Source organism: Amphibalanus amphitrite, unplaced genomic scaffold (assembly GCF_019059575.1).
Source record: "Amphibalanus amphitrite isolate SeventyFive unplaced genomic scaffold, NRLGWU_Aamphi_draft 001170F_arrow, whole genome shotgun sequence".
NCBI classification, from domain to species: domain Eukaryota; kingdom Metazoa; phylum Arthropoda; class Thecostraca; order Balanomorpha; family Balanidae; genus Amphibalanus; species Amphibalanus amphitrite.
In genome coordinates this window covers 102,125-129,202 of record NW_024882664.1, presented here as the reverse complement: position 1 = coordinate 129,202, position 27,078 = coordinate 102,125, and the positions used below count along the sequence as shown (strand labels likewise).

The window sequence follows — 27,078 nt, the reverse complement described above, 5'->3', positions numbered from 1 at the left end:
CACGCTATCCGCCACACAGCAGCTATCGACGGTAGATACCCACTCCAGCGGCAGCTGGCCGCGACTCACTGACACCGGCTAGAGACAGCTGACCGCTGAAATCACCAACACTTCGGCAGGGTATGAGCGGGTCTCAGTCAGATCCCAGGCATGTAACCCGTCCCCACCTTAGCTCATCTGGCAGAGATGATGAAGAGGTGGTAAAGCTGTGTCATGTCGTCCGGCTGGATGTCGCTCACCAGGGCCTCCTGACAGGTGCTACAGCTGACAGAGTCGAGCGCCTTCTTCACCACGAACCCTGCGATGTAGGTGACGATGTTGCCCACCAGACGACAGCCCAGGCTGGAAGTCGTGCTCCGTGATGATGTGGAGTGCCGTGGCACCGTTGTCTGAGGTGGTGGAGGCCGAGGTAGTAACCGCAGGTTGTTTGAAAAGACAAACACTATTCGTTAGAATTGTGTTTTTCTATTGAAAAACAACCGGAGCGGTCGTTCTCCGGGCTATGTTTTGCAAGTCTGGCCGCGAATTGGGGCAACTTGGGTGGGGCCTAGACGAAATGTACAATCTTCGTAAAAAGTTCAGGGTATGGGCTCCTGGAGGCGATCTACCTTATGGCACCGGTCGCTACTCGCTTAAAACCTCGTGGCACGTGGCACGTGCGATTCCATTTTCCCCATGTTAAGTGAATACGGCTAGAGACAGCTGACCGCTGAAATCACCAACACTTCGGCAGGGTATGAGCGGGTCTCAGTCAGATCCCAGGCATGTAACCCGTCCCCACCTTAGCTCATCTGGCAGAGATGATGAAGAGGTGGTAAAGCTGTGTCATGTCGTCCGGCTGGATGTCGCTCACCAGGGCCTCCTGACAGGTGCTACAGCTGACAGAGTCGAGCGCCTTCTTCACCACGAACCCTGCGATGTAGGTGACGATGTTGCCCACCAGACGACAGCCCAGGCTGGAAGTCGTGCTCCGTGATGATGTGGAGTGCCGTGGCACCGTTGTCTGAGGTGGTGGAGGCCGAGGTAGTAACCGCAGGTTGTTTGAAAAGACAAACACTATTCGTTAGAATTGTGTTTTTCTATTGAAAAACAACCGGAGCGGTCGTTCTCCGGGCTATGTTTTGCAAGTCTGGCCGCGAATTGGGGCAACTTGGGTGGGGCCTAGACGAAATGTACAATCTTCGTAAAAAGTTCAGGGTATGGGCTCCTGGAGGCGATCTACCTTATGGCACCGGTCGCTACTCGCTTAAAACCTCGTGGCACGTGGCACGTGCGATTCCATTTTCCCCATGTTAAGTGAATAACCGCAGGTTGTTTGAAAAGACAAACACTATTCGTTAGAATTGTGTTTTTCTATGTCGTCCGGCTGGATGTCGCTCACCAGGGCCTCCTGACAGGTGCTACAGCTGACAGAGTCGAGCGCCTTCTTCACCACGAACCCTGCGATGTAGGTGACGATGTTGCCCACCAGACGACAGCCCAGGCTGGAAGTCGTGCTCCGTGATGATGTGGAGTGCCGTGGCACCGTTGTCTGAGGTGGTGGAGGCCGAGGTAGTAACCGCAGGTTGTTTGAAAAGACAAACACTATTCGTTAGAATTGTGTTTTTCTATTGAAAAACAACCGGAGCGGTCGTTCTCCGGGCTATGTTTTGCAAGTCTGGCCGCGAATTGGGGCAACTTGGGTGGGGCCTAGACGAAATGTACAATCTTCGTAAAAAGTTCAGGGTATGGGCTCCTGGAGGCGATCTACCTTATGGCACCGGTCGCTACTCGCTTAAAACCTCGTGGCACGTGGCACGTGCGATTCCATTTTCCCCATGTTAAGTGAATAACCGCAGGTTGTTTGAAAAGACAAACACTATTCGTTAGAATTGTGTTTTTCTATTGAAAAACAACCGGAGCGGTCCGTCTCCGGGCTATGTTTTGCAAGTCTGGCCGCGAATTGGGGCAACTTGACCGGGGCCTAAACGTGCATTGCGATTTCCGTAAAAAGTTCAGAATATGGGCTCCTGGGGGCGATCTACCTGATGGCACCGGTCGCTACTCGCTTAAAACCTCGTGGCACGTGGCACGTGCGATTCCATTTTCCCCATGTTAAGTCAACGGGGTTTTGGACACTTTTTGCGCGATCGCCAATGGCGGGAAAACGAGCCAAGGAAGAGGTGGTTTTCTTCCCAGCATTTTATGGCAAACACGTTTGGGTACACGCTAGTGTGCGCCGTATACCCCTCAGAACTTCGTAACGTGTCTTTGCACGAGGTCAAAGTTGAACTTTTTTCGCTCCCCATGTTAAGTCAATGGGCGTTTTTGCAGAGACTTTTTCATTCGCTCATTGTACAAAATTATATGATACGATTTTGTTTAAACTTTCAGGACTTGTTGAGAAAAGACCATAGAACATATTGTTATGCTTCTTTAAGCTGTGCAAATTCGTTTGTTCTTTTTAGGCTCGTTTAAAAATGAAAAATTTTAACATGGAAAGTGAATGGGAGCGTCTTTGCTGCTTAATAACTTTTTACAGTTGAGATATATTTAAGTGAAAAGTTGATAGGTTATACAACTTTTGATGCTCTTTCCAATGATATATACAACTTTATTGCACGTGGTGCCGTTTTTGAGAAATATAGTAAAAAAGCACGACATTACCGAGATTTGAGCTCAGACCTATATCGTTACGGTGTCAGGCGGACACGAGGACAGGTGGCGCCGCCGCCGCCCGCATAGCGGCGGGAATGTGAACTAACCTGTTTACCAGAGGGGTGTTCACGGGCACCGCACACTGCTGCGTGCGCTGTGTGCGGTGCGTCCAGCAGGCGTGGGGGTAGGGGATGGGTAGGCGGTTCTGACGTCACGGCTGCGTGCGGTGGACGGTCCGCTGTGGCCAGTCCCGACGGCCACAGCGATCGCTGTGTGCGGTGACGGAAGGCTGACGTAGGGACGCAGTGGGCGGAGCTTGGAGGCTGTGTGCGGTCCGACCGCACACAGGGCCCGTGAACAGCCCTCTGATCTATGGTATGGTACACTCGGGGGCAGATTGATGTTCCACGACTCCCTACCCATCGAGCTCCCATGGCTCAGCACTGGCTGCTGCCAGTGGCAGCACTGGCAGCACTGGCACTGGCATGCAGTGCTGAGCAGTGCCGAGGGCAGGCAACACTGACAGCAGCCAGTGCTGAGCCATGGGATCGCCCGATGGGTAGGGAGTGGTGGAACATCATTCTGCCCCCGAGTGTACCATCGGGGGACCGGCCGCCGTCGGCACCATTTCGGGACTTTGCATCGCAATAAAAGGCTTATTTACAATTGAAAATGGACTAGCGAGAGTCGTTATGGAATCAGAATTTGATGCTCTACAAAACTAGGCTATTTTCATTGTGATGGCATCACAGACTACACCGCTAAACCCAATAAAGCAGATATATGTCGCGTCATCGATGATTACATATAATGTTTCTTTGATATATATGTAGTCGGGTCTTTCAGCTGCGTCCCTCCCCTCCCTCGCCGCGCCGGCGGGTCGGCCATCCGCGGCTTGCCGCCCGCCGGCTGCTGGCCGGTCAGCTGGCCGGTCAGCTGGTCGCCCGCGGCTGTCGGTGCAGTGCGGGATGCCTACTTGCGGGGGGGCCGTCGTGGCGGCGGCCCGGGTGGACTGGGCGAGCAGTGAGTTGGGGAGCGCTGCGCTGTCGGTGCTCTAGTTTGTATTGCGTTCGCATGATACGGCTTGAGCCAATACAGAGTGAACTGATTGAGCTGAGCAAGTCTTTATATACATTGAAAAGTAAAGCACTTTTTACTGCATCTACGGTGAGATGCTAGATAAAATTTATGGCGTACCTAATGGTACCGATTACTTAACAATTAAGTGAATCATTTCGTCGCTAAACTCTCGTAAATTCGTATGTCCGCCTCACTATGGAGTTTGGACCGTAACGTATGGCCTTTGCTCAGACAGTATACGAAGTAGTGGCAGGTGACGGGGATACCTCCCATAGAAGGATGCGACACGATTTTACTGCTAAATAGCGGCCGGCCGCCGTGGCGACGTTTTTGTACGACTTATATCTCGGCAACCACTGGGCTGATACACGTGCGGTTTTTTGTGTGGGGTAGCTTTTTCCCTTCTTTCACATAGTGTGCTACTCTCGATGCATATGGGTGACCCCTAACGCACGTTCCACGTGCAAAGCCAAGAGGTGCCTGTTTTGTAATAAGCGCAATAGCTCGCGGTAATTACTGGGCCGATTGCGCTAAAACTTGGCATGGAGGTAGACACTTTCCAGGCGATGCATTTCCATGTGTCTTGGTAGGGGTGCAACTGCACGTGCGCACGTGCAGGGTGACGCTTCCAGATCTCGAGAACGGCTGGACCGATTGTGTTCAAATTTGGCATAACGCTTGATACCGATCAGTAGGTTGCAGTCATTTAGTATGTATTTCCATGTGCCACGATTGGGGTGCAACTGCACGTGCGCACGTGCAGGGTGACGCTTCCAGATCTCGAGAACGGCCGGGCCGATTGAGTTCAAATTTGGTACACCGCTAGAGACCGATTAGTAGGGTGCCGACTGCCGTGCGCAAGTCAGTTTGGACCCATCTTGCACGTGCGCACGTGCAGGGTGACGCTTCCAGATCTCAAGAACGGCTGGACCGATTGCACTCAAATTCGGCAAACATCTAGAGATCGATCAGTAGGGTGCCGTGCACAAGTCAGTTAGTATGTATTTCCATGTGTCACGGTTGAGATGCAGCTGCACGTGCGCACGTGGAGGGGTCGTTTCAAGATCTTGAAAACGGCTGGGCCGATTGAGCTCGAATTTGGTACACCGCTAGAGACCGGCGAATAGGGTCCCATGCACAATGCAATTGGACACAGCTTGCACGTGCGCACGTGCAGGGTGACGCTTCCAGATCTCGAAAATGGCCGAGCCGATTACACTCAAATTTGGCACACCGCTATAGATCAGCGAGTAGGGTGCCGTGCACGTCAGTTTGTAGCACACCGACTCCGGTCTGCACGTGCAAGGCTCATCCTCTCGTTTGGTAACCGCAGGTTGTTTGAAAAGACAAACACTATTCGTTAGAATTGTGTTTTTCTATTGAAAAACAACCGGAGCGGTCGTTCTCCGGGCTATGTTTTGCAAAGTTTGCCGCGAATCAGTACAACTTGATTGGGGCCTAGACGAATCGATCAATCTTCGTAAAAAGTTCAGTGTATGGGCTCCCGCAGGCGATCTACCTGATGGCATCGGTCGCTACTCGCTTAAAACCTCGTGGCACGTGGCACGTGCGATTCCATTTTCCCCATGTTAAATCTACGGGGTTTTGGACACTTTTTGCGCGATCGTGAATGGCGGGAAAACGAGCCAAGGAAGAGGTGGTTTTCTTCCCAGCATTTTATGGGAAACACGTTCCGGTACACGCCAGCGTGCGCGGTATACACGTCAGAATTTCGTAACGTGTCTTTGCACGAGGTCAAAGTTGAACTTTTTTCGCTCCCCATGTTAAGTCAATGGGCGTTTTTGCAGAGACATTTACATTCACTCATTGTACAAAATTATATGATACGATTTTGTTTAAACCTTCAGGTCTTGTTGAGAAAAGACCATAGAACATGTTGTTATGCTTCGTTAAGCTGTCAGAATTCGTTTGTTCTTTTTAAGCTCGTTTAAAAATGGAAAATTTTAACATGGAAAGCCAATGGCAGCGTCTTTGTCGCTTAATAACTTTTTAGGTTAGAGATATATTGAAGTGAAAAGTTGATAGGTTATACAACTTTTGATGCTCTTACCAATGATATATAGAACGTTATTGCGCTTCGTGCCGTTTTAGAGAAATTTAGTAAAAAAGCACGACATTACCGAGATTTGAGCTCAGACCTATATACGGCCTTGGCTCAGGCAGTATACGAACAGGTGACAGGGATACCTCCCATAGAAGGATGCGACACGAATTTAATGCTAAATATTAGCGGCCGGCCGCCGTGGGGACGTTTTTGTACGACTTATATCTCCGCAGCCACTGGACCGATACACTTGCGGTTTTTTGTATGGGGTAGCGTATAACCTTCTTAGAAGTATTTTACTATGGACGATGCATGCGGGTGACCCCTACTGCACGTGACACGTGTAAAACGGAGAGGTGTCACTTTTGTTGTAATGACAATACCACGGTAATTCCTGAGGAAATTCTGCTGAAACTACACAAGGTTGTAGGCACACACCGGGCCATGCGTTTCCATGTGTTACGATTGGGGTGCAACTGCACGTGCGCGCGTGCAGGGTGACGCTTCCAGATCTCGAGAACGGCCGAGCCGATTGAGCTCAAATTCGGTACACCACTAGAGACCGGTTAGTAGGGTGCCGTGCGCAAATCAGTTAGGACCCATCGTGCACGTGCGCACGTGCAGGGTGACGCTTTCAGATCTCAAGAACGGCTGGACCGATTGCACTCAAATTCGGCACACCTCTAGAGACCGGTTAGTGGGGTGCCTTGCACAAGTCAGTATAGTCCATGTGTCACGGTTGGGGAACAATTCATGCACGTGCGCACGTGTAGGGGTCGCTTCCAGATCTTGAAAACGGCTTGGCCGATTGAGCTCAAATTTGGTACACCGCTAGAGACCGGCGGATAGGGTGCCGTGCACAACTCAATTGGGACCCAGCTTGCACGTGCGCACGTGCAGAGTGGAGCTGCAAATAACCGCAGGTTGTTTGAAAAGACAAACACTATTCGTTAGAATTGTGTTTTTCTATTGAAAAACAACCGGAGCGGTCGTTGTCCGGGCTATGTTTTGCAAGTCTGGCCGCGAATTGGGGCAACTTGGGTGGGGCCTAGACGAAATGTACAATCTTCGTAAAAAGTTCAGTGTATGGGCTCCCGGGGGCGATCTACCTGATGGCACCGGTCGCTACTCGCTTAAAACCTCGTGGCACGTGGCACGTGCGATTCCATTTTCCCCATGTTAAGTCAATGGGGTTTTGGACACTTTTTGCGCGATCGCCAATGGCGGGAAAACGAGCCAAGGAAGAGGTGGTTTTCTTCCCAGCATTTTATGGCAAACACGTTTGGGTACAAGCCAGTGTGCGCTGTATACCCCTCAGAATCTCGGAACGTGTCTTTGCACGAGGTTAAAGTTGGAATTTCGCTGTGTCCCATGTTAAGTCAATGGACGGCGATGTCGAGACTTTGCAGAGACATTTTCATTCGATCTTTGTAAAAAAATTTAGAGATAGATTTCGCCCAAACTCTTATATCTTGTAGACGAAAGAGCATAGTACTTGCTGGTATGCTTCGTTAAGCTGGCAAAACTCATTTTTTCTTTTAAAGTTAATTTGAAATTTAAAATTTTTAACATGGAAAGTCAATGGGAGCGTCTTTATTCCTCTATAACTTTTATCTTTTGTAAGATATATAGGTGAAAAGTTAATATAATATACAACTTTTGATGCTCTTTCCACTGATGCATAGGACGTCACTGCACGATGTGCCGTTTTTAAGAAAAGCTGTAAAAAATCAGGGCTCGACTGTGACTTGAACCCAACCACATTAGACTATACGAACAGGTGACGGGGATACCTCCCGTGTGCGGATGCGACACTGATTATTGCTAAATATTAGCAGTCGGCCGCCGTGGGGGCGCCTTTGCAATGCTTATATCTCTGCAACCACTGGACCGATTCACTCGCGGTCTTTTGTGTGGGATAGCTTCTTCCTTTCTTACACGTAGTGTGCTATTCTCGATGCGTATGGGTGACCCCTAATGCACGTGCCACGTGCAAAACGAAGAGGCGTCAGTTTGGTAACAAGTCTAATAACTCTGTAGTTACTTTGCCGATTGCACTGAGACTTGGCATGGATGTAGGCAGCCGCCCCGCAATGCATTTCCATGTGTCACGGTTGGGGTGCAGCTGCACGTGCGCACGGGCAGGGTGACGCTTCCAGATCTCGAGAACGGCTGGGCCGATTGTGATCAAAGTTGGCACACCGTTAGGGCTCGGCGAGTAGGGTGCCGTGCACAAGTCAGATGGGACCCAGTTTGCACGTGCGCACGTGCAGGCTGACGCTTCCATATCTCAAGAACGGCTGGGCCGACTGTGCTCAAAATTGGCATACCGCTAGAGACTGGTTAGTAGTGTGCCGTGCACAAGTCAGTTAGTATGTATTTTCATGTGCCACGGTTGGGGTGCAGCTGCACGTGCGCACGGTAGGGGTCGTTTCCCGATCTTGCAAACGGCTGGGCCGATTCAGATTAAATTTGGTACATCGCTAGAAACCGGCGAATAGAGTGCCGTGCACAAGTCAATTGGGACCCAGGCTGCACGTGCGCACGTGCAGGGTGTCACTTCCAGATCTCGAAAACGGCCGGGTCGATTGCACTCAAATTTGGCAAACCGCTAGAGACCGGTTAGTAGAGTGCAGTGCACGTCAGTTCGTGACACACCCGCTCCGGGCTGCACGTGCAAGGCTCATCCTCTCGTTTGGCGGCGGGCGTTTTTGCGGCGTTACAGAGGTGCTTGCTCAAACAACCTGCGGTCCCGCGATGCGGAGCCCAGCATCGCAGATGCTGGTAACCGCAGGTTGTTTGAAAAGACAAACACTATTCGTTAGAATTGTGTTTTTCTATTGAAAAACAACCGGAGCGGTCGTTGTCCGGGCTATGTTTTGCAAGTCTGGCAGCGAATCGAGACATCTTGATTGGGGCCTAGACGAAATGTACAATCTTCGTAAAAAGTTCAGGGTATGGGCTCCCGGAGGCGATCTACCTTATGGCACCGGTCGCTACTCGCTTAAAACCTCGTGGCACGTGGCACGTGCGATTCCATTTTCCCCATGTTAAGTGAACGGGGTTTTGGACACTTTTTGCGCGATCGCCAATAGCGGAAAAACGAGCCAAGAAGGAGGTGGTTTTCTTCCCAGCATTTTATGGCAAACACGTTCCGGTACACGTCAGTGTGCGCTGTATACCCCTCAGAATCTCGGAACGTGTCTTTGCACGAGGTCAAAGTTGGAATTTTGCTGTGTCCCATGTTAAGTCAATGGACGGCGATGTCGAGACTTTGCAGAGACATTTTCATTCGATCTTTGTACAAAATTTTAGAGATAGATTTCGCCCAAACTCTTATATCTTGTAGAGAAAGGAGCATAGTACATGTTGGTATGCTTCGTTAAGCTGGCAGAAATCGTTTTTTCTAATAAAGTTCGTTTGAAAATGAAAATTTTTAACATGGAAAGTCAATGGGAGCGTCTTTGTTGCTTAATAACTTTTTACGTTGCAGATATACCAAAGTGAAAAATTAATGAAATATACAACTTTCGATGCTCTTTCCAACGATGTATAGAACGTCACTGCACGATGTGCCGTTTCTAAGAAAAGTTGCAAAAAAGCAGGGCTCGCCTGTGACTTGAACCCAACCACAATGAGCATACGAACAGGTAACGGGGATACCTCCCGTGTGCGGATGCGACACTGATTATTGCTAAATATTAGCAGTAGGCCGCCTGTAGGGCGCCTTTACAAACCTTATATCTCTGCAACCACAGGACCGATTCACTCGCAGTCTTTTGTGTGGGATAGTTTCTTCCTTTCCCAAACGTAGTGTGCTACTCTCGATGCGTATGGGTGACCCCTAATGCACGTGCCACGTGCAAAACGAAGAGGTGTCAGATCGGTAGCAAGTGTAATAACTCTGTAGTTATTTTGCCGATTGCGCTGATCCTTGGCATGGATGTAGGCACCCGTCCCGCAATGCCTTTCCATGTGTCACGGTTGGGGTGCCGCTGCACGTGCGCACGGGCAGGGTGACGCTTCCAGATCTCGAGAACGGCTGGTCCGATTGTGATCAAAGTTGGCACACCGTTAGGGCTCGGCGAGTAGGGTGCCGTGCACAAGTCAGATGGGACCCAGTTTGCACGTGCGCACGTGCAGGCTGTCGCTTCCATATCTCAAGAACGGCTGGACCGACTGTGCTCAAATTTGACATACCACTAGAGACTGGTTAGTAGGGTGCCGTGCACAAGTCAGTAGGTATGTATTTTCATGTGCCGCGGTTGGGGTGCAGCTGCACGTGCGCACGTGTAGGGGTCGCTTCCAGATCTTGGAAACGGCTGGGCCGATTCAGATTAAATTCGGTACACCGCTAGAGACCGGCGAAAAGGGTGCCGTGCAAAAGTCAATTGGGACCCAGCTTGCACGTGCGCACGTGCAGGGTGCCGCTTCGAGATCTCGAAAACGGCCGGGCCGATTGCACTCAAGTTTGGCACACCGCTATAGACCGGCGAAAAGGGTGCCGTGCACGTCAGTCCGTAGCACACCGACTCCGGTCTGCACGTGCAAGGCTCATCCTCTCGTTTGGCGGCGGACGTTTTTGCTGCGTTTACAAAGGTGCTTGCTCAAACAACCTGCGGTCCCGCGATGCGGAGCCCAGCATCGCAGATGCTGGTAACCGCAGGTTGTTTGAAAAGACAAACACTATTCGTTAGAATTGTGTTTTTCTATTGAAAAACAACCGGAGCGGTCGTTCTCCGGGCTATGTTTTGCAAGTCTGGCAGCGAATCGAGACATCTTGATTGGGGCCTAGACGAAATGTACAATCTTCGTAAAAAGTTCAGTGTATAGGCTCCCGGAGGCGATCTACCTTATGGCATCGGTCGCTACTCGCTTAAAACCTCGTGGCACGTGGCACGTGCGATTCCATTTTCCCCGTGTTAAGTGAACGGGGTTTTGGACACTTTTTGCGCGATCGCCAATAGCGGGAAAACGAGCCAAGGAAGAGGTGGTTTTCTTCCCAGCATTTTATGGCAAACACGTTTGGGTACACGCTAGTGTGCGCTGTATACCCCTCAGAATCTCGGAACGTGTCTTTGCACGAGGTCAAAGTTGGAATTTTGCTGTGTCCCATGTTAAGTCAATGGACGGCGATGTCGAGACTTTGCAGAGACATTTTCATTCGATCTTTGTACAAAATTTTAGAGATAGATTTCGCCCAAACTCTTATATCTTGTAAAGGAAAGAGCATAGTACATGCCGTTATGCTTCGTTAAGCTGGCAGAAATCGTTTTTTTCTAATAAAGTTCGTTTGAAAATGAAAATTTTTAACATGGAAAGTCAATGGGAGCGTCTTTGTTGCTTAATAACTTTTTACGTTACAGATATATCAAAGTGAAAAGTTAATAAAACATACAACTTTCGATGCTCTTTCCAATAATGTATAGAACGTCACTGCACGATGTGCCGTTTTTAAGAAAAGTTGTAAAAAAGCAGGGCTCGACTGTGACTTGAACCCAACCACATTAGAGTATACGAATAGGTGACGGCGATACCTCCCGTGTGCGGATGCGACACTGATTATTGCTAAATATTAGCAGTAGGCCGCCTGTGGGGTGCCTGTACAAACCTTATATCTCTGCAACCACTGGACCGATTCACTCGCGGTCTTTTGTGTGGGATAGCTCCTTCCTTTCTTACACGTAGTGTGCTACTCTCGATGCGTATGGGTGACCCCTAATGCACGTGCCACGTGCAAAACGAAAAGAAGTCAGTTCAGTAACAAGTCTAATAACTCTGTAGTTAGTTTGCCGATTGCGCTGATACTTGGCATGGTTGTAGGCACCCGCCGCGCAATGCATTTCCATGTGTCACGGTTGGGGTGCCGCTGCACGTGCGCACGGGCAGGGTGACGCTTCCAGATCTCGAGAACGACTGGGCCGATTGTGATCAAAGTTGGCACACCGTTAGGGCTCGGCGAGTAGGGTGCCGTGCACAAGTCAGATGGGACCCAGTTTGCACGTGCGCACGTGCAGGCTGACGCTTCCATATCTCAAGAACGGTTGGACCGACTGTGCTCAAATTTGGCATACCACTAGAGACTAGTTAGTAGGGTGCCGTGCACAAGTCAGTAAGTATGTATTTTCATGTGCCGCGGTTGGGGTGCAGCTGCACGTGCGCACGTGTAGGGGTCGTTTCCCGATCTTGGAAACGGCTGGGCCGATTCAGATTAAATTTGGTACATCGCTAGAAACCGGCGAATAGAGTGCCGTGCACAAGTCAATTAGGGCCCAGGCTGCACGTGCGCACGTGCAGGGTCACGCTTCCAGATCTCGAAAACGGCCGGGTCGATTGCACTCAAATTTGGCACACCGCTATAGACCGGCGAATAGGGTGCCGTGCACGTCAGTCCGTAGCACACCGACTCCGGTCTGCACGTGCAAGGCTCATCCTCTCGTTTGGCGGCGGGCGTTTTTGCTGCGTTTCCAAAGGTGCTTGCTCAAACAACCTGCGGTCCAGCGATGCGGAGCCCAGCATCGCAGATGCTGGTAACCGCAGGTTGTTTGAAAAGACAAACACTATTCGTTAGAATTGTGTTTTTCTATTGAAAAACAACCGGAGCGGTCGTTGTCCGGGCTATGTTTTGCAAGTCTGGCCGCGAATTGGGGCAACTTGAGCGGGGCCTAGACGAATCGCTCAATCTTCGTAAAAAGTTCAGGGTATGGGCTCCCGGAGGCGATCTACCTGATGGCACCGGTCGCTACTCGCTAAGAAGTCTTTTGCGCGTGGCACGTGCGATTCCATTTTCCCCATGTTAAGTCAATGGGGTTTTGGACACTTTTTGCGCGATAGCAAATGGCGGAAAAACGAGCCAAGAAGGAGGTGGTTTTCTTCCCAGCATTTTATGGCAAACACGTTTGGGTACACGCCCGCGTGCGCTGTATACCCGCCAGAATCTCGTGGCACGTGGCACGTGCGATTCCATTTTCCCCATGTTAAGTGAACGGGGTTTTGGACACTTTTTGCGCGATCGCCAATGGCGGGAAAACGAGCCAAGGAAGAGGTGGTTTTCTTTCCAGCATTTTATGGCAAACACGTTTGGGTACACGCCAGTGTGCGCTGTATACCCCTCAGAATCTCGGAACGTGTCTTTGCACGAGATCAAAGTTGGAATTTTGCTGTGTCCCATGTTAAGTCAATGGACGGCGATGCCGAGACTTTGCAGAGACATTTTCATTCGTTCATTGTACAAAATTTTAGAGATAGAATTTGCCCAAACTCTTATAGCTTGTACAGGAAAGAGCGTAGTACTTGCTGGTATGCTTCGTTAAGCTGGCAGAAATCGTTTTTTCTAATAAAGTTCGTTGGAAAATGAAAATTTTTAACAAGGAAAGTCAATGGGAGCGTCTTTATTCCTCTATAACTTTTATCTTTAGTAAGACATATAGGTGAAAAGTTAATATAATATACAACTTCTGATGCTCTTTCCACTGGTGCATAGAACGTCACTGCACGATGTGCCGTTTTTAAGAAAAGCTGTAAAAAATCAGGGCTTGACTGTGACTTGAACCCAACCACATTAGAGTATACGAACAGGTGAAGGGGACACCTCCCATGTGCGGACGCGACGCTGAATATTGCTAATTATTGGCAGTCGGCCGCACTGGGGGCGCCTTTGCAAAGCTTATATCTCCACAACCGCTTGACCGATTCACTTGCGGTCTTTTGTGTGGGATAGCTTCTTCCTTTCTCACACGTAGTGTGCTACCCTCGATAAGTATGGGTGACCCCTAATGCACGTGCCACGTGCAAAACGAAGAGGTGTCAGTTCGGTAACAAGTCTAATAACTCTGTAGTTAGTTTGCCGATTGCACTGATATTTGGCATGGATGTAGACACCCGCCGTGCAATGCATTTCCATGTGTCATGGTTGGGGTGCCGCTGCACGTGCGCACGGGCAGGGTGACGCTTCCAGATCTCGAGAACGGCTGGGCCGATTGTGATCAAACTTGGCACACCGTTAGGGATCGGCGAGTAGGGTGCCGTGCACAAGTCAGATGGGACCCAGTTTGCACGTGCGCACGTGCAGGCTGACGCTTCCATATCTCAAGAACGGCTGGACCGACTGTGCTCAAATTTGACATACCACTAGAGACTGGTTAGTAGGGTGCCGTGCACAAGTCAGTAAGTATGTATTTTCATGTGCCACGGTTGGGGTACAACTGCACGTGCGCACGTGTAGGGGTCGTTTCCAGATCTTGGAAACGGCTGGGCCGAATGTGATTAAATTTGGTACACCGCTAGAGACCGGCGAATAGAGTGCCGTGCACAAGTCAGTTGGGACCCAGCTTGCACGTGTGCACGTGCAGGGTGCCGCTTCAAGATCTCGAAAACGGCCGGGCCGATTGCACCCAAATTTTGCACACCGCTCTAGACGGGCGAATAGGGTGCCGTGCACGTCAGTCCGTAGCACACCGACTGCGGTCTGCACGTGCAAGGCTCATCCTCTCGTTTGGTGGCGGGCGTTTTTGCTGCGTTTACAAAGGTGCTTGCTCAAACAACCTGCGGTCCCGCGATGCGGAGCCCGGCATCGCAGATGCCGGTAACCGCAGGTTGTTTGAAGTAGACAAACACTATTCGTTAGAATTGTGTTTTTCTATTGAAAAACAACCGGAGCGGTCGTTCTCCGGGCTATGTTTTGCAAGTCTGGCCGCGAATTGGGGCAACTTGACCGGGGCCTAAACGTGCATTGCGATTTTCGTAAAAAGTTCAGTGTATGGGCTCTCGGGGGCGATCTACCTGATGGCACCGGTCGCTACTCGCTTAAAACCTCGTGGCACGTGGCACGTGCGATTCCATTTTTCCCATAGTAAGTCAATGGGGGTTTGGGACACTTTTTGCGCAATCGCGAATAGCGGGAAAACGAGCCAAGGAAGAGGTGGTTTTCTTCCCAGCATTTTATGGCAAACACGTTTGGGTACACGCTAGTGTGCGCCGTATACCCCTCAGAACTTCGTAACGTGTCTTTGCACGAGGTCAAAGTTGAACTTTTTTCGCTCCCCATGTTAAATCAATGGGCGTTTTTGCAGAGGCATTTTCATTCGCTCATTGTACAAAATTATATGATACGATTTTGTTTAAACTTTCAGGACTTGTTGAGAAAAGACCATAGAATATGTTGTTATGCTTCGTTAAGCTGTCAGAATTCGTTTGTTCTTCTTGAGCTCGTTTAAAGAATAATTTTTTTAACATGCAAAGTCAATGGGAGCGTCTTTGCTGCTTTATAACTTTTTACGTTATAGATATATTTAAGTGAAAAGTTGATAGGTTATACAACTTTTGATGCTCTTTCCAATGATATATACAACTTTATTGCACGTGGTGCCGTTTTTGAGAAATATAGTAAAAAAGCACGACATTACCGAGATTTGAGCTCAGACCTATATCGTTACGGTGTCAGGCGGACACGAGGACAGGTGGCGCCGCCGCCGCCCGCATAGCGGCGGGAATGTGAACTAACCTGTTTACCATCTATGGTATGGTACCATCGGGGGACCGGCCGCCGTCGGCACCATTTCGGGACTTTGCATCGCAATAAAAGGCTTATTTACAATTGAAAATGGACTAGCGAGAGTCGTTATGGAATCAGAATTTGATGCTGTACAAAACTAGGCGCCTATTTTCATTGTGATGGCATCACAGACTACACCGCTAACCCCAATAAAGCAGATTTATGTCGCGTCATCGATGATTACATATAATGTTTCTTTGATATATATGTAGTCGGGTCTTTCAGCTGCGTTCCTCCCCTCCCTCGCCGCGCCGGCGGGTCGGCCATCCGCGCCCTGCCGCCCGCCGGCTGCTGGCCGGTCAGCTGGCCGGTCAGCTGGTCGCCCGCGGCTGTCGGTGCAGTGCGGGATGCCTACTTGCGGGGGGCCGTCGTGGCGGCGGCCCGGGTGGACTGGGCGAGCAGTGAGTTGGGGAGCGCTGCGCTGTCGGTGCTCTAGTTTGCATTGCGTTCGCATGATACGGCTTGAGCCAATACAGAGTGAACTGATTGAGCTGAGCAAGTCTTTATATACATTGAAAAGTAAAGCACTTTTTACTGCATCTACGGTGAGATGCTAGATAAAATTTATGGTCTACCTAATGGTACCCATTACTTAACAATTAAGTGAATCATTTCGTCGCTAAACTCTCGTAAATTCGTATGTCCGCCTCACTATGGAGTTTGGACCGTAACGTATGGCCTTTGCTCAGACAGTATACGAACAGGTGACGGGGATACCTCTAATAGAAGGATGCGACACGATTTTACTGCTAAATAGCGGCCGGCCGCCGTGGGGACGTTTTTGTACGACTTATATCTCGGCAACCACTGGGCTGATACACGTGCGGTTTTTTTGTGTGGGGTAGCTTTTTCCCTTCTTTCACATAGTGTGCTACTCTCGATGCATATGGGTGACCCCTAACGCACGTTCCACGTGCAAAGCCAAGAGGTGCCTGTTTTGTAATAAGCGCAATAGCTCGCGGTAATTACTGGGCCGATTGCGCTAAAACTTGGCATGGAGGTAGACACTTTCCAGGCGATGCATTTCCATGTGTCTTGGTAGGGGTGCAACTGCACGTGCGCACGTGCAGGGTGACGCTTCCAGATCTCGAGAACGGCTGGACCGATTGTGTTCAAATTTGGCATAACGCTTGATACCGATCAGTAGGTTGCAGTCATTTAGTATGTATTTCCATGTGCCACGATTGGGGTGCAACTGCACGTGCGCACGTGCAGGGTGACGCTTCCAGATCTCGAGAACGGCCGGGCCGATTGAGTTCAAATTTGGTACACCGCTAGAGACCGATTAGTAGGGTGCCGTGCGCAAGTCAGTTTGGACCCATCTTGCACGTACGCACGTGCAGGGTGACGCTTCCAGATTTCAAGAACGGCTGGACCGATTGCACTCAAATTCGGCAAACATCTAGAGATCGATCAGTAGGGTGCCGTGCACAAGTCAGTTAGTATGTATTTCCATGTGTCACGGTTGAGATGCAACTGCACGTGCGCACGTGGAGGGGTCGTTTCAAGATCTTGAAAACGGCTGGGCCGATTGAGCTCGAATTTGGTACACCGCTAGGGACCGGCGAATAGGGTCCCATGCACAATGCAATTGGACACAGCTTGCACGTGCGCACGTGCAGGGTGACGCTTCCAGATCTCGAAAATGGCCGAGCCGATTACACTCAAATTTGGCACACCGCTATAGATCAGCGAGTAGGGTGCCGTGCACGTCAGTTTGTAACACACCGACTCCGGTCTGCACGTGCAAGGCTCATCCTCTCGTTTGGCGGCGGGCGTTTTTGCTGCGTTTACAAAGGTGCTTGCTCAAACAACCTGCGGTCCCGCGATGCGGAGCCCAGCATCGCAGATGCTGGTAACCGCAGGTTGTTTGAAAAGACAAACACTATTCGTTAGAATTGTGTTTTTCTATTGAAAAACAACCGGAGCGGTCCTTCTCCGGGCTATGTTTTGCAAGTCTGGCCGCGAATCGAGACATTTTGGGTGGGGCCTAAACGTGCATTGCGATTTTCGTAAAAAGTTCAGTGTATGGGCTCTCGGGGGCGATCTACCTGATGGCACCGGTCGCTACTCGCTTAAAACCTCGTGGCACGTGGCACGTGCGATTCCATTTTCCCCATGTTAAGTCAACGGGGTTTTGGACACTTTTTGCGCGATCGCCAATGGCGGGAAAACGAGCCAAGAAGGAGGTGGTTTTCTTCCCAGCATTTTATGGCAAACACGATTGGGTACACGCTAGTGTGCGCCGTATACCCCTCAGAACTTCGTAACGTGTCTTTGCACGAGGTCAAAGTTGAACTTTTTTCGCTCCCCATGTTAAGTCAATGGGCGTTTTTGCAGAGGCTTTTTCATTCGCTCATTGTACAAAATTATATGATACGATTTTGTTTAAACTTTCAGGACTTGTTGAGAAAAGACCATAGAACATGTTGTTATGCTTCTTTAAGCTGTGCAAATTCGTTTGTTGTCTTTAGGCTTCTTTAAAAATGAAAAATTTTAACATGGAAAGTCAATGGGAGCGTCTTTGGTGCTTAATAACTTTGTACCTTGAAGACATATTCAAGTGAAAAGTTGATATTTTATACAACTTTTGATGCTCTTTCCAATGATATATACAACGTTATTGCACGTGCTGCCGTTTTTGAGAAATATAGTAAAAAAGCACGACATTACCGAGATTTGAGCTCAGACCTATATCGTTACGGTGTCAGGCGGACACGAGGACAGGTGGCGCCGCCGCCGCCCGCATAGCGGCGGGAATGTGAACTAACCTGTTTACCATCTATGGTATGGTACCATCGGGGGACCGGCCGCCGTCGGCACCATTTCGGGACTTTGCATCGCAATAAAAGGCTTATTTACAATTGAAAATGGACTAGCGAGATTCGTTATGGAATCAGAATTTGATGCTGTACAAAACTAGGCGCCTATTTTCATCATTGTGATGGCATCACAGACTACACCGCTAACCCCAATAAAGCAGATTTATGTCGCGTCATCGATGATTACATGTAATGTTTCTTTGGTATATATGTTTGTAGTCGGGTCTTTCAGCTGCCTCCCTCTCCTCCCTCGCCGCGCCGGCGGGTCGGCCATCCGCGGCTTGCCGCCCGCCGGCTGCTGGCCGGTCAGCTGGCCGGTCAGCTGGTCGCCCGCGGCTGTCGGTGCAGTGCGGGATGCCTACTTGCGGGGGGCCGTCGTGGCGGCGGCCCGGGTGGACTGGGCGAGCAGTGAGTTGGGGAGCGCTGCGCTGTCTGGTGCTCTGGTTTGTATTGCGCTCGCATGATACGGCTTGAGCCAATACAGAGTGCACTAATTGAGCTGAGCAAGTCTTTATATACATTGAAAAGTAAAGCACTTTTTACTGCATCTACGGTGAGATGCTAGAGAAAATTTATGGCGTACCTAATGGTACCCATTACTTAACAATTAAGTGAATCATTTCGTCGCTAAACTCTCGTAAATTCGTATGTCCGCCTCACTATGGAGTTTGGACCTTAACGTATGGCCTTTGCTCAGACAGTATACGAACAGGTGACGGGGATACCTCGCATAGAAGGATGCGACACGATTTTACTGCTAAATAGCGGCCGGCCGCCGTGGGGAGTCTGGGGACGTTTTTGTACGACTTATATCTCGGCAACCACTGGGCTGATACACTTACGGTTTTTTGTGTGGGGTAGCTTTTTCCTTTCTTTCATATAGTGTGCTACTCTCGATGCATATGGGTGACCCCTAACGCACGTTCCACGTGCAAAGCCAAGAAGTGCCTGTTTTGTAATAAGCGCAATAGCTCTGTAATTACTGGGCCGATTGCGCTAAAACTTGGCATGGAGGTAGACACTTTCCAGGCGATGCATTTCCATGTGTCACGGTTGGGGCGCCGCTGCACGTGCGCACGGGCAGGGTGACGATTCCAGATCTCGAGAACGGCTGGGCCGATTGTGATCAAAGTTGGCACACCGTTAGGGCTCGGCGAGTAGGGTGCCGTGCACAAGTCAGATGGGACCCAGTTTGCACGTGCGCACGTGCAGGCTGACGCTTCCATATCTCAAGAACGGCTGGACCGACTGTGCTCAAATTTGGCATACCACTAGAGACTGGTTAGTAGGGTGCCGTGCACAAGTCAGTAAGTATGTATTTTCATGTGCCGCGGTTGGGGTGCAGCTGCACGTGCGCACCTGCAGGGGTCGCTTCCAGATCTTGGAAACGGCTGGGCCGAATCAGATTAAATTTGGTACATCGCTAGAAACCGGCGAAAAGAGTGCCGTGCACAAGTCAATTGGGGCCCAGGCTGCACGTGCGCACATGCAGGGTGTCGCTTCCAGATCTCGAAAACGGCCGGGTCGATTGCACTCAAATTTGGCACACCGCTATAGACCGGCGAATAGGGTGCCGTGCACGTCAGTCTGTAGCACACCGACTCCGGTCTGCACGTGCAAGGCTCATCCTCTCGTTTGGCGGCGGGCGTTTTTGCTGCGTTTACAAAGGTGCTTGCTCAAACAACCTGCGGTCCCGCGATGCGGAGCCCAGCATCGCAGATGCTGGTAACCGCAGGTTGTTTGAAAAGACAAACACTATTCGTTAGAATTGTGTTTTTCTATTGAAAAACAACCGGAGCGGTCCTTCTCCGGGCTATGTTTTGCAAGTCTAGCAGCGAATTGGGGCAACTTGACGGGGGCCTAGACGAATCGCTCAATCTTCGTAAAAAGTTCAGGGTATGGGCTCCCGCAGGCGATCTACCTGATGGCACCGGTCGCTACTCGCTCAGAATTCTTTTGCGCGTGGCACGTGCGATTCCATTTTCCCCATGTTAAGTCAACGGGGTTTTGGACACTTTTTGCGCGATCGCCAATAGCGGGAAAAATCGCAGGTCAAGGTATGGTTTGCTGCACACCATTTTATGGCCGACACGTTCAGGTACACGCCCCTGTGCGTTGTATACCCGTAAGAAGTCGATATTTTTTGTAGTACGACTTTGAAGTTGAACTTTTTTCGCTCCCCATGTTAAGGCAATGGGCGTTTTTGCAGAGACATTTTCATTCGCTCATTGTACAAAATTATATGATACGATTTTGTTTAAACTTTCAGGACCTGTTGAGAAGAGACCATAGAACATGTTGTTATGCTTCGTTAAGCTGTCAGAATTCGTTTGTACTTTTTAAGCTCGTTTAAAAATGAAAATTTTTAACATGGAAAGTCAATGGGAGCGTCTTTGGTGCTTAATAACTTTGTACGTTGAAGATATATTTAAGTGAAAAGTTGATAGGATATACAACTTTTGATGCTCTTTCCAATGATATATAGAGCGTTATTGCACGCTGTGCCGTTTTTCAGAAATATAGTAAAAAAGCACGACTCTATCGAGATTTGAGCTCAGACCTATATATGGTCTTGGCTCGGACAGTATACGAACAGGTGACGGGGATACCTCTCATTCAAGGATGCGATTTAATGCTAAATATTAGCAGCCGACCGCCGTGGGGACGTTTTTGCAGGAGTTATATCTCCGCAACCACTGGACCGATTCACTTGCGGTTTTTTGTGTGGGGTAGTATACCCTTCTTACAAGCAGTTTACTATGCACGATGCATGCGGGTGACCCCCACTGCACGTGACACGTGTAAAACGGAGAGGTGTCACTTTTGTTGTAATGACAATACCGCAGTAATTCCTGGGGAGATTCTGCTGAAACCACACAAGGATGGAGGCACCCGCCGGACCATGCCTTTCCATGTGCTACGGTTGGGGTGCAACTGCACGTGCGCACGTGCAGGGTGACGCTTCCAGATCTCGAGAACGGCCGGGCCGATTGTGCTCAGATTTGGCACACCGCTAGAGACCGCGCAGTAGGGTGCCTTGCACAGGTCAGCTGGGCCCCAGGTTGCACGTGCGCACGTGCAGGGTGACGCTTCCACATCTCAGGAACGGCTGGGCCGATTGCATTCAGATTCGGCACACCTTTAGAGACCGGTTAGTAGGGTGCTGTGCATAACCGCAGGTTGTTTGAAAAGACAAACACTATTCGTTAGAATTGTGTTTTTCTATTGAAAAACAACCGGAGCGGTCCTTCTCCGGGCTATGTTTTGCAAGTCTGGCCGCGAATCGAGACATCTTGATTCCAGCCTAAACGTGCATTGCGATTTTCGTAAAAATTTCAGAGTATGGTCTCTCGGGGGCGATCTACCTGATGGCATTGGTCGCTACTCGCTTAAAACCTCGTGGCACGTGGCACGTGCGATTCAATTTTTCCCATAGTAAGTCAATGGGGGTTTGGGACACTTTTTGCGCAATCGCGAATAGCGGAAAAAATCGCCGATCAAGGTATGGTTTGCTGCACACCATTTTATGGCCGACACATTCAGGTACACGCCCATGTGCGCCGTCTACCCGTAAGAAGTCGATATTTTTTGTAGTACGACTTTGAAGTTGAACTTTTTTCGCTCCACATGTTAAGTCTATGGACGTTTTTGCAGAGACATTTTCATTCGCTCATTGTACAAAATTATATGATACGATTTTGTTTAAACTTCCAGGACTTGTTGAGAAAAGACCATAGAACATGTTGTTGTGCTTCTTTAAGCTGTGCAAATTCGTTTGTTCTTTTTAGGCTCGTTTAAAAATGAAAAATTTTAACATGGAAAGTCAATGGGAGCGTCTTTCTTGCTTAATAACTTTTTACAGTTGAGATATATTTAAGTGAAAAGTTGATAGGTTATACAACTTTTGATGCTCTTTCCAATGATATATAGAACGTTATTGCACGTCGTGCCGTTTTCGAGGAATTTGGTAAAAAAGCACAACTTTACCGAGATTTGAGCTCAGACCTATATATGGTCTTGGCTCAGACAGTTTACGAACAGGTGACAGGGATACCTCCCATTGAAGGATGCGATTTAATACTAAACATTAGCAGCCGGCCGCCGTGGGGACGTTTTTGTACGACTTATATCTCCGCAGCCACTGGACCAATACACTTGCGGTTTTTTGTGTGGGGTAGCGTATACCCTTCTTAGAAGTATTTTACTATGGACGATGCATGCGAGTGACCCCTACTGCACGTGACACGTGTAATACGGACAGGTGTCAGTTTTGTAATAAGTGCAATAACTCGGTAATTACTGGGCCAATTGCGCTGAAACTTGGCATGCAGGTAGTCACCTACCAGGCGATCCATTTTCATGTGCCACGGTAGGGGTGCCGCTGCACGTGCGCACGTGCAGGGTGACGCTTCCAGATCTCGTGACCGGCCGGGCCGATTGAGTTCAAATTTGGCACACCGTCAGAGACCGCGTAGTAGGGTGCCTTGCACAGATCAGTTGGGTCCCAGGTTGCACGTGCGCACGTGCAGGGTGACGCTTCCAGATCTCAGGAACGGCCGGGCCGATTGCATTCAAATTTGGCACACCTTTAGAGACCGATCAGTAGGGTGCCGTGCGCAAGTCAGTTAGTATGTATTTTCATGGGTCACGGTTGGGATGCAGCTGCACGTGCGCACGTGCAGGGTGACACTTTCAGATCTCGAGAACGGCCGGGCCGATTGAGCTCAAATTTGGTACACCGCTAGAGACCGGCGAATAGGGTGCCGTGCAAAAGTCAGATGGGACCATTTTGCACTTGCGCACGTGCAGGGTGTCGCTTCCAGATCTCGAAAACGGCCGGGTCGATTGCACTCAAATTTGGCACACCGCTAGAGACCGGTTAGCAGAGTGCAGTGCACGTCATTTCGTAGCACACCCATTCCAGTCTGCACGTGCAAGGCTCATCCTCTCGTTTGGCGGCGGGCGCTTTTGCGACGTTACAGAGGTGCTTGCTCAAACAATAGTTACTATTCGAATTGTAAATCCACATCTGAAATTCTCAGCCATGTAGGTATCTTACACATCGACGAATAGGATCGTAACCGCAGGTTGTTTGAAGTAGACAAACACTATTCGTTAGAATTGTGTTTTTCTATTGAAAAACAACCGGAGCGGTCGTTCTCCGGGCTATGTTTTGCAAGTCTGGCCGCGAATTGGGGCAACTTGACCGGGGCCTAAACGTGCATTGCGATTTTCGTAAAAAGTTCAGTGTATGGGCTCTCGGGGGCGATCTACCTGATGGCACCGGTCGCTACTCGCTTAAAACCTCGTGGCACGTGGCACGTGCGATTCCATTTTTCCCATAGTAAGTCAATGGGGGTTTGGGACACTTTTTGCGCAATCGCGAATAGCGGGAAAACGAGCCAAGGAAGAGGTGGTTTTCTTCCCAGCATTTTATGGCAAACACGTTTGGGTACACGCTAGTGTGCGCCGTATACCCCTCAGAACTTCGTAACGTGTCTTTGCACGAGGTCAAAGTTGAACTTTTTTCGCTCCCCATGTTAAATCAATGGGCGTTTTTGCAGAGGCATTTTCATTCGCTCATTGTACAAAATTATATGATACGATTTTGTTTAAACTTTCAGGACTTGTTGAGAAAAGACCATAGAATATGTTGTTATGCTTCGTTAAGCTGTCAGAATTCGTTTGTTCTTCTTGAGCTCGTTTAAAGAATAATTTTTTTAACATGCAAAGTCAATGGGAGCGTCTTTGCTGCTTTATAACTTTTTACGTTATAGATATATTTAAGTGAAAAGTTGATAGGTTATACAACTTTTGATGCTCTTTCCAATGATATATACAACTTTATTGCACGTGGTGCCGTTTTTGAGAAATATAGTAAAAAAGCACGACATTACCGAGATTTGAGCTCAGACCTATATCGTTACGGTGTCAGGCGGACACGAGGACAGGTGGCGCCGCCGCCGCCCGCATAGCGGCGGGAATGTGAACTAACCTGTTTACCATCTATGGTATGGTACCATCGGGGGACCGGCCGCCGTCGGCACCATTTCGGGACTTTGCATCGCAATAAAAGGCTTATTTACAATTGAAAATGGACTAGCGAGAGTCGTTATGGAATCAGAATTTGATGCTGTACAAAACTAGGCGCCTATTTTCATTGTGATGGCATCACAGACTACACCGCTAACCCCAATAAAGCAGATTTATGTCGCGTCATCGATGATTACATATAATGTTTCTTTGATATATGTAGTCGGGTCTTTCAGCTGCGTTCCTCCCCTCCCTCGCCGCGCCGGCGGGTCGGCCATCCGCGCCCTGCCGCCCGCCGGCTGCTGGCCGGTCAGCTGGCCGGTCAGCTGGTCGCCCGCGGCTGTCGGTGCAGTGCGGGATGCCTACTTGCGGGGGGCCGTCGTGGCGGCGGCCCGGGTGGACTGGGCGAGCAGTGAGTTGGGGAGCGCTGCGCTGTCGGTGCTCTAGTTTGCATTGCGTTCGCATGATACGGCTTGAGCCAATACAGAGTGAACTGATTGAGCTGAGCAAGTCTTTATATACATTGAAAAGTAAAGCACTTTTTACTGCATCTACGGTGAGATGCTAGATAAAATTTATGGTCTACCTAATGGTACCCATTACTTAACAATTAAGTGAATCATTTCGTCGCTAAACTCTCGTAAATTCGTATGTCCGCCTCACTATGGAGTTTGGACCGTAACGTATGGTCTTTGCTCAGACAGTATACGAACAGGTGACGGGGATACCTCCCATAGAAGGATGCGACACGATTTTACTGCTAAATAGCGGCCGGCCGCCGTGGGGACGTTTTTGTACGACTTATATCTCGGCAACCACTGGGCTGATACACGTGCGGTTTTTTGTGTTGGGTAGCTTTTTTCCTTCTTTCACATAGTGTGCTACTCTCGATGCATATGGGTGACCCCTAACGCACGTTCCACGTGCAAAGCCAAGAGGTGCCTGTTTTGTAATAAGTGCAATAGCTCGCGGTAATTACTGGGCCGATTGCGCTAAAACTTGGCATGGAGGTAGACACATTCCAGGCGATGCATTTCCACGTGTCTTGGTAGGGGTGCAACTGCACGTGCGCACGGGCAGGGTGACGCTTCCAGATGTCGAGAACGGCTGGGCCGATTGTGATCAAACTTGGCACACCGCTAGAGGCTGGTAAGTAGGGTGCCGTGCACAAGTCAGATGGGACCCGCTATGCACGTGCGCACGTGCAGGCTGACGCTTCCAGATCTCAAGAACGGCTGGGCCGACTCTGCTGAAATTTGGCATACCGCTAGAGACTGGTTAGTAGGGTGCCGTGCACAAGTCAGTTAGTATGTATTTTCATGTGCCACGGTTGGGGTGCAGTTGCACCAGCGCACGTGTAGGGGTCGCTTCCAGATCTTGAAATTGACGGGGCTGATTGAGCTCCAATTTGGTACACCGCTAGAAACCGGCGAATAGAGTGCCGTGCACAAGTCAATTGGGGCCTAGGCTGCACGTGCGCACGTGCAGGGTGTCGCTTCCAGATCTCGAAAACGGCCGGGTCGATTGCACTCAAATTTGGCACACCGCTATAGACCGACGAATAGGGTGCCGTGCACGTCAGTCCGTAGCACACCGACTGCGGTCTGCACGTGCAAGGCTCATCCTCTCGTTTGGTGGCGGGCGTTTTTGCTGCGTTTACAAAGGTGCTTGCTCAAACAACCTGCGGTCCCGCGATGCGGAGCCCGGCATCGCAGATGCCGGTAACCGCAGGTTGTTTGAAGTAGACAAACACTATTCGTTAGAATTGTGTTTTTCTATTGAAAAACAACCGGAGCGGTCGTTCTCCGGGCTATGTTTTGCAAGTCTGGCCGCGAATTGGGGCAACTTGACCGGGGCCTAAACGTGCATTGCGATTTTCGTAAAAAGTTCAGTGTATGGGCTCTCGGGGGCGATCTACCTGATGGCACCGGTCGCTACTCGCTTAAAACCTCGTGGCACGTGGCACGTGCGATTCCATTTTTCCCATAGTAAGTCAATGGGGGTTTGGGACACTTTTTGCGCAATCGCGAATAGCGGGAAAACGAGCCAAGGAAGAGGTGGTTTTCTTCCCAGCATTTTATGGCAAACACGTTTGGGTACACGCTAGTGTGCGCCGTATACCCCTCAGAACTTCGTAACGTGTCTTTGCACGAGGTCAAAGTTGAACTTTTTTCGCTCCCCATGTTAAATCAATGGGCGTTTTTGCAGAGGCATTTTCATTCGCTCATTGTACAAAATTATATGATACGATTTTGTTTAAACTTTCAGGACTTGTTGAGAAAAGACCATAGAATATGTTGTTATGCTTCGTTAAGCTGTCAGAATTCGTTTGTTCTTCTTGAGCTCGTTTAAAGAATAATTTTTTTAACATGCAAAGTCAATGGGAGCGTCTTTGCTGCTTTATAACTTTTTACGTTATAGATATATTTAAGTGAAAAGTTGATAGGTTATACAACTTTTGATGCTCTTTCCAATGATATATACAACTTTATTGCACGTGGTGCCGTTTTTGAGAAATATAGTAAAAAAGCACGACATTACCGAGATTTGAGCTCAGACCTATATCGTTACGGTGTCAGGCGGACACGAGGACAGGTGGCGCCGCCGCCGCCCGCATAGCGGCGGGAATGTGAACTAACCTGTTTACCATCTATGGTATGGTACCATCGGGGGACCGGCCGCCGTCGGCACCATTTCGGGACTTTGCATCGCAATAAAAGGCTTATTTACAATTGAAAATGGACTAGCGAGAGTCGTTATGGAATCAGAATTTGATGCTGTACAAAACTAGGCGCCTATTTTCATTGTGATGGCATCACAGACTACACCGCTAACCCCAATAAAGCAGATTTATGTCGCGTCATCGATGATTACATATAATGTTTCTT

The 27,078-nt window shown here is 49.5% G+C and overlaps 2 protein-coding genes across 4 annotated transcripts in view; one reads left to right on the top strand and one right to left on the bottom strand.

Annotated features, from left to right (window-relative positions):
* LOC122370812 (tRNA (cytosine(38)-C(5))-methyltransferase-like) overlaps nucleotides 1–27,078 on the top strand; it is a 104,152-nt gene that overhangs the window by 32,447 nt on the left and 44,627 nt on the right. The window lies entirely within an intron of this gene.
* The window catches only part of LOC122370815, a 61,699-nt gene continuing 35,316 nt past the window's right edge, over nucleotides 696–27,078 (bottom strand). For all 3 annotated transcript variants that reach the window (XM_043346741.1, XM_043346742.1, XM_043346740.1), the window contains 2 exons: nucleotides 1,509–1,558; nucleotides 696–1,011 (listed from right to left, as the gene is read on the bottom strand). In XM_043346741.1, coding sequence (XP_043202676.1) covers nucleotides 788–1,011; nucleotides 1,509–1,558 — 274 coding nt within the window. In that variant the 3' untranslated portion in view covers nucleotides 696–787. The remainder of the gene's footprint in view (nucleotides 1,012–1,508; nucleotides 1,559–27,078) is intronic.